General features: G+C 40.7%; 1 protein-coding gene across 1 annotated transcript; it reads right to left on the bottom strand.

Moving 5' to 3' along the window:
• Positions 1 to 362: 362 nt before the first annotated feature.
• Positions 363 to 1,424, bottom strand: LOC135640353 (chitinase 6-like). Its single transcript, XM_065154700.1, has 2 exons — positions 1,010 to 1,424; positions 363 to 894 (listed from the first exon to the last, which is right to left on the bottom strand). Exons 1-2 carry the CDS (start codon positions 1,407 to 1,409, stop codon positions 482 to 484), a joined length of 813 nt encoding a protein of 270 aa, XP_065010772.1. The 5' UTR covers positions 1,410 to 1,424; the 3' UTR covers positions 363 to 481.
• Positions 1,425 to 7,790: the final 6,366 nt, after the last annotated feature.

The raw sequence follows: 7,790 nt of genomic DNA, 5'->3' as shown, positions 1-7,790 counted from the left end.
ACATGTCAAGCTCGATACTTAAAACTGGATAACGACGTCCATCCAACACCGCTCTGCATATTAATATGCAGAAGCAAAACATGCCCAAAAAAGTAGCAGCCTCTACTGCTGAAACCCCGTAGATATTATTTCGACGACTATAGTTGGGAAGCCAACCGGGTAAAACATGAAGAATGAGGATAAGAAGGAAAGGGACAACGGATCCCTGTGCAAGTCAGGCTGACTTAGAACTAACTATATGAGAACCGTGGTTGAAATGGTCTTCCGTTTTCCTCCTTGATTTGATTCTAAACCCTCGACTATATGGTGCAAAGTAAGGTGAAGTAGGAAAGAATTCCCGACACAAGTTCTCATCTAAATAATTGTAGTTGAAATGCATAGCCTTTTTATTCTGTAAATGTGTAATCCATTGGATTCATACTTTCGTTTCCAAGCAGCTCATTTATTGTTGTGTTTGGGTGCAGCAGAGAGAACCAAGCACTTAGCAAGTGAGGTTGTCTCCGGTGTCAACGCCAAACTGGCTGCAGTAGTCCTTGTAGTACCCGACGCGGGCGTTGACTGTCGCTGGGTTCTTGCCGTCGCACTCGAGAGCGCCGTTGATTGCTCGAATGGTGGCTCCGAATCCCTGGCCAGAGGTTATGAGCGAGTGGCAGTTGTTCATCCAGTACCACAAGGCGGTCTTGAAGGAGATGACGACGTCGTTGGCGACCGTCTCTGGCGCGCCGAGGCCGTCGAACCCGATGCTTTCCCCGGCGGGGCCATAGTTGAAGTTCCACGACAGCTGGATGGGGCCGCGGCCGTAGTAGCCCTTCCCCGCCACGCATGGGTACTGGGTTTTCGTCTCGTCGCAGTAGTCCTTCGATGCGCCGTCGATCTCCTCTATGTAGCAGAAATCTGCAGGGTTCGAGATGAGTTAAGATGATCCATTTGACTTGGGAGAAGAAAGCTGCTGCTCGGCGTCGACGACAGCAGCAGTTGCAGAAACCATGCACGCAGATGCACAACTTACGTCCGGTCTCATGCGTGACGTGCGCGAAGAAGGCGGCGATCTCCCGCTTGGAGTCGTCGGTCGTGCCGACGCGGCCGAAGCTGGTGTAGGAGCCGAGCGCACTCAGGAAGGCGTCGCGCGTGTAGAAGCTCTTGCCGGCGCACCCGCCTTGAGCCTGGCCGATGATGCCGTCGAAGAAGCTCTGCGTCACGATGTCGGCCACCGAGACGTCGTTAGCAGGAGGAGAAGCCTCGCACGGCCCCGACTGGCACCCGGCACCGCAGTAGTCGCTGCCGGTGCCGCAGTAGCCCCACTTGCTGCAGCAAAGGTCGGAAGAGCAGCCGCAGTTCTGGCCGGCCACGGCGATAACTCCGGCAAGGAGGAGGCCTAACAGAAACGCCATCCTGTTCTGATGTGCCATGATTGTAAGTGTGGAGGTCTCGAGATTAGGATGAATTTATAGGAGAGCGCATGAATTGATGTTGGTAGTTCGGAGCCGTGTTGGAGTTCTTCTCCGAGCGTGAAACGGATTCGTGTTTGACTGATGACGGCGTCGGTTGACTTTTGAAGGAGATTTAGATGGTTGACTTTTAGCTACATCTGGAAAAATAGCTCATATGACACAGTTGAGTTCTCACAAAAATCAAATTTCAAGATTGCAACTTCTTGTTGATAAGCGTAGTTATCGGAACGGAAACCAACTCGGTCAAAGCTTTGGGTGACTGGGTGATTGGTCGGACCGCTTATTTAACTGGAAGAACAGCTTATTTAATTTAAATAGTTTAATATATGAAACCTAATTCAATATTATATATATTAAAAATAAAAAAAATAAATTTAATAAATAATAAATAATTTTAGATAAATAAAAACAAAACTTTAGACAAATAGAAGATGATAAAAATGATAATATTAACCAACATTATAAACATAACTCATATCTAAATTAAATAGCAGATACCAAATTAAAAAATAATAATTACTACATTAATCGAATCAAAAGTAATTTGTTCAACGGTGTAAAAGTAGTTTATCCAATGTTGTCATCATAACCTAAATAGCAACAGCTGCATGTGAATTTCTCAAAGATCAAAATGGATTTTCTTTTAATCATAAAAATGCCATTCATTAATTAATCTCAATAAAATCATTTCGTGTGTGTGCATATATATATATATATATATATATATATATATATATATATATATATATATATATATATATATATATATATATATATATATATATATATATATATATATATATATATATGAGCTCATTCTATATCATATTTTAGATTTCAAACAACTCGATTTTTGTTTACTGTAATATTGGATTTATTCTTCTCATGTTTTGTTTTGGTGATCAAAGGATGAGAAGTCAAGAGAGATACATAAGAGGAGAGATGGAGAGAGGATCACGGTCGGAAGAAGAGATAGAGGACAAACAATAGAGAAGAAGATCATTTTCTTCCTCACACTAAACTATTAATAAAGTCAGATTTGTATTGTTCAACCTACTCAGAAGCTAAGGTCACAATACGAGCCCCTTCTCAATCAGTGGTTAGCTGTGAAGTCACAATGTGAACCCCTTCCCAACCAATGGTCAGACATATAGAAATGTCGGCAGCCAGTCAACAACAAACGTTAATAACATGACGACCTTAAATCAAATATTCATGATAAGAAGGAACCCATAGTAGTCATTGACATGGAGGAGGAACCACAAACTTATCCATCAGAGTATGGACGTCTTCCTCTGTCAAGTGTGTGGCTAAGTTTCCATGAGGACGCCTAATCCCTCTAGAACTCGGGCATGGACCGGTCAAAGCCAATAAGCCATCAATGAATCCTTTGATTGCGCAACACCTACCAGCCCAGCAGCCGGCCACCACTACCGAACTTATAAATTTTGTTACGGGGGACCCACATCTTCTAAGTCAAAAAAGTTGACCTTTGGCTACTCGTAAAATTTATAGTTACTTGATTTCATCAATTAGGAGAGAAGAAGAGCATAAGGCTTGGTAATTACCACGGTGTTCCCCATGAAGGTGATGAAGAGCATTAGCATCATGCTGACCTTTGGCTCATCGTACGTATAATTTATAGTTACTTGATTTCATCAATTAGGAGAGAAGAAGAGCATAAGGCTTGATAGTTACCACGGTGTTCCGTGACGAAGAACATTAGCATCATGCAATCCGATGGTTAATCAACTTTGCATATGATGATGAGTGAAATTGTAAAGATAAATAAAAAGTACATCTCAATTAGTGTCATATAATGTCTATTTATACATAGTATAAGAGAGGAGTTTTCTCAACTGAGTAGCAAGATTTCCTTATGCAATTGAGGAAATCTCATCTACTATGCAGTTGAGGAAATCTCTCAAAGTTGAGGAAATATCTCTGTTATCATACCCTCGTAATCTGTTATCATGCCCCCGTAAGATCGAGCTCCTATCAAGGATACCGATCTTGGACCGATGCAATAAATATAGTTTGTGGACTAGAGGCTTCATGAATGAGTCTGCTAGTTGATCAGTTGTTTAAACATGAGAGACACAAAGTTGACGCCTGACAACTTGATCTCGCACGAAGTGAAAGTCGATGACAATGTGTTTCATGCGTGAGTAGAACACTGAATTGACGCATAAGTAGGTAGCTCCAACATTGTCACAATATATTGTAGGAGTAATGGTAGAGCTGACTTTGAGTTCCTTGAGGAGATTTGTAACCCAATTAAGTTCAGTAGTAGCGGTAGCAATGACACAATATTCAGCTTCAGTTGTAGACCGGGCGACTATATTTTGCTTCTTAAAACTCCAACTGATTGGATTAGACCCAAGAAAGATGACAAACTCTGAGGTGGAGGTGCGATCATCAAAGTTTCCCACCCAATCAGTATCAGTAAAGGCATGGAGATGAAGTGGAGTGTGTTTGAGGAGAAAGAGACCATGATTGAGGGTCCCTTTAAGACACTGCAAAATTCATTTAACCATAGACCAATGCATAGCAGAAGGTTGGTGCATGTATTGAGATAGTTTACTGACTACAAATGAGATATCTAGACGGGTGAGAGCCAAGTACTATAAGGAGGCAAGTACTTGACAGTATTGAGTTGAATCTATAGGAGTGCTGTCATCACATATTTTGAGTGATGCATTAGTAGAGAGAGGAGTTGCAACCTCGTTTGCATCCTATATATTTGTCTTTGATAATAAGTCTTAAATATACTTTCTTTATGATATGAGGAGACCTGAGGATGTAAATGTTGCTTCCATTCTCAAAAAGTAGCTTAGGAGTCCTAAATCTTTGAGGGAGAATCGATTAGCCAATTACTTTAAAAATGTCTGGTTCTCCAAGGTATCATTGCCTGTGACAATAATATCATCTATATATAGTAGAAGATATATTGTATTCTCATTTTGTTGTCGTAAGAATAAAGAGGTATCAGACTTAGAGTTGATGAAGCTAATTGATATCAAGTTCAGTATATCAAGCTCTTGGAGCCTGACGGAGTCCATAAATGACTTTTTGTAGTTTGCAAATATGTCTCGAATACTAGTGATGAACGAAGCCAGAGAATTACTACATAAAGATATCTTTAGTTAGAGTTTCCTATAAAAAGGTATTATTAACGTCCGATTGGCATAAATGGCAGCCCCTAGAGATGGCCAAACTTAGAATAAGCTGAATTATTATAGGTTTAACTATGGGGTTGAAAGTCTCTGTGAAGTCAACTCCAGGTCGTTGATGAAACCCTTTGGCAACTAAACGGGTTTTGTATCTAGTAATGGACCCATCTAGGTTCCGCTTAATTCGAAAGACTCATTTACACCCGATAATATTTTGTGTAAGATGAAATGACACAAGAGTCCATGTAGACTTATGGAGTAGGGCATCATATTCTTCACACATGGCTTTACGCTAGTGTAGAGATTTTTAGACTTGAATGATTGTGGTATGTTCACTGGTCTCAAGAGAGGATTGTATGAGAGCATGTAGGTCGAGAACCTGACGTGGTTTAAAGATATCACTTTTTGAGCGAGTTGCCATTGGCTGTCTGGGAGTTGTAGGTTTTGGTATTGGTATGGGTGGTGGAGAGGCATTGACATGGGTTGGGTTGGGCTAAGATACATCAGTGGCACTAGGTAAAGAATGTTGTGTTTCTGAGGATATTGTTAGGATCAGAGCGGCACTAAGAGATGAGGGGTAAATTAGTGCAGTGGATTAAAACTCGTAAGTTTGAAATTGATTTCATAAATATGTAGAGATTTCGATTCGACGAAGGATGACTTAGCTAAAATAGCTCGAGTAAAGGTAGTCAAGAGTAGGGAGATGAAAACCGAACGATTTGCAACTAAGTAGAGAAATTGTTTAGAAAATTAAACACTCACACATTCAAGGAACACCACGATATATAGTGGTTCGATCAAATGACCTACATCCACTTTCGAAGCCTTCTTCGATGAGGCTCCCAACTTCCACTAGCAAATCACTTTGAAGGGGAAGGACTAAATATCCCTCTTACAACTTTCTTACAAGTGGTTCATACTCTTACAGATTTTTTCAAAGAGAAAGAGGGAGGTGAACACTTAAGCTATTGAAAATAAGACTTTGCTAGAGCTTTTTCTCACTTTCTAACTTCTCAAAAAGGTGTGATCTCTGTTGAGAATTGAGGGGTATTTATAGGCCCCAAGAGGATTCAAATTTGGACTCCAAATTTGAATTACTTTTGGGTTTCCTGGTGCTGGCGGTGCCACCGCCTGTCAGTGTCTGACATTGACAATATACTGGCGGTCCCACCGCCGGACCTCTCGGGTTCTGGGTAGTGCCACCGCCTAGTCCGACGGTGCCACCGCTTGGACTATTCCAGTTCACTGGTTGAGCCCCAAACTTGGCCCAAACCAGTCTAAACTCGGGCCTAATTGGCCCCTAATCGGGTTATAGGATTAACCTTTAATCCTAACCCAAATTATATACAAACTATGAAATTAAGACATAGCCTCCAACAAACTTCTCGACAACATCGAGTTTCCTTCCGGCGAGCTTTCCAACGAACTTCCGGCGGACTTTCGATACACCCTTGGATTTCTTCCGGCGGACTCCCAACAGGCTCCCGGTCTTGTGGCGAGTTCAACGAGTCTTTGGCAACTATTCGAACCTTCTCAGTGATCTTCATGAACCTCTGACGATCTTTTTGGTGGACTTCTGAAAACTTTGGCAAGTCCCTGATTCTTTCTCGGTTGGTTCCGGTAGCACTTCCAGCGATTCTTCGGACTTTCGGTGGACTCTCGAACACCCATCGAACTTGACTCATGTAAACTTGCTTTATATCTTCAAGCTATCGTAGTTAATCCTATACACTTAACTCAATAATATAGATTAAATCAATTAACCCATCAATTGACTTCATCATCAAAATTCGAGATTCAACAGATATGACACCAGTAGTGGGTGATATTTGTAAAGAAGGAAGAGGAGAAGTAATAGAGGGAGTGAAGAGCTGTTGAACTAGGAGAAGAAAAGAGTGTGGATCTTGAGGAAAGGGACTGGATGGTGTGGTGAAAGGTTCGTTTGAGGGGATCGATGGTATACTCTAGTGATATATATTTGTTAGAGTAGCTTGCATGGTAGGAGAATCATGGTTTTGAAATAGAAAGGCAGACTCCATAAAAATAACATGGCAGGAGATAAAGACTTTTTGAGTTTTAAGATCGTAGCATCGAAATGTATTATGTTCAAGAGAATATCCTATGAAAATGCAAGGCTTAGATCTCGGTGTGATCTTGTGTGGTGTATAAGGACATAGCCATGGATAACATAAACAACCAAATATTGTGAGTTTGTGAAGATTAGGGGATTTGAAAAATAGTTTTTCAAATGGTGATTGATTTTGGAGGACTGTAGTGAGTATACGATTAATAAGATAGATGGTAGTTTGAAAAGCTATAGACCAAAAAGTGGATGGCATGGAGACTTGATGTAGAAGAGTGAGATCAGTTTCTACGATATATTGATGTTTGCGTTCAGCAGAGCCAACTAATTGAGGAGTATGTAGAGGTGACTTAAGGTGTTGGATGCCACAGGTTGAGAGGTAGGATGTGAGGGCTTGATATTCACCGCTACTATCAGAGTAAATTGTTTTAATGGTAGATTGGAAGAAGTTTTCGACCAGCTTTTTAAAGTTGGTAAAGATTGTTGAAACTTCTGATTTATGACGGAGAGGGTATATCCATGTATAGGTAGTAAAATAGTCTACAAAAATGACATAAAATCTAAACTTATCAAAGGAGGTGATAGGAGCAGGGCCCCAAACATCAGTATTAATAGTTTTAAATGGTGTATAACATGATATGGATGAAGTGCCATTACTGAGATAAGTATCACTATGAGTGATAATACTTGTATTTTTAAGAGTAGGAAGAGAATAACGAGAAAGTAATTTATTTTGGATAGAGAGTGAGGGATGACCGAGGCTACAATGCCACACATCAATTGGAGCTGCAACTGAGGAGTAGACAGCGGGCTACTTTTTTTTTGTGGAATTGATGACCATTCATAAACATTATCTTTACTCTAACCTTGGACCAAGGATGCCCCCGTACTCAAATTTTGGACAAGAAAATAGTTAGGAAAGAATTCAATGGAGGTATTATTTTGTTTGCAAAATTGAGAAACGGAAATGAGATTTCGTTTAATGTGAGGTGTACACAAAACATCATCGAGTGTAAAAATTGTGGTAGGTGAATTAAGCATTGTAGAATTAGTATGAGTAATAGGAATTCCTTTACCGTCATG

Source organism: Musa acuminata, chromosome BXJ3-6 (assembly GCF_036884655.1).
Source record: "Musa acuminata AAA Group cultivar baxijiao chromosome BXJ3-6, Cavendish_Baxijiao_AAA, whole genome shotgun sequence".
Taxonomy (NCBI): Eukaryota; Viridiplantae; Streptophyta; class Magnoliopsida; order Zingiberales; family Musaceae; genus Musa; species Musa acuminata.
Note: the sequence above shows the minus strand (reverse complement) of the source record. Positions and strands in the feature narration are given on the sequence as shown.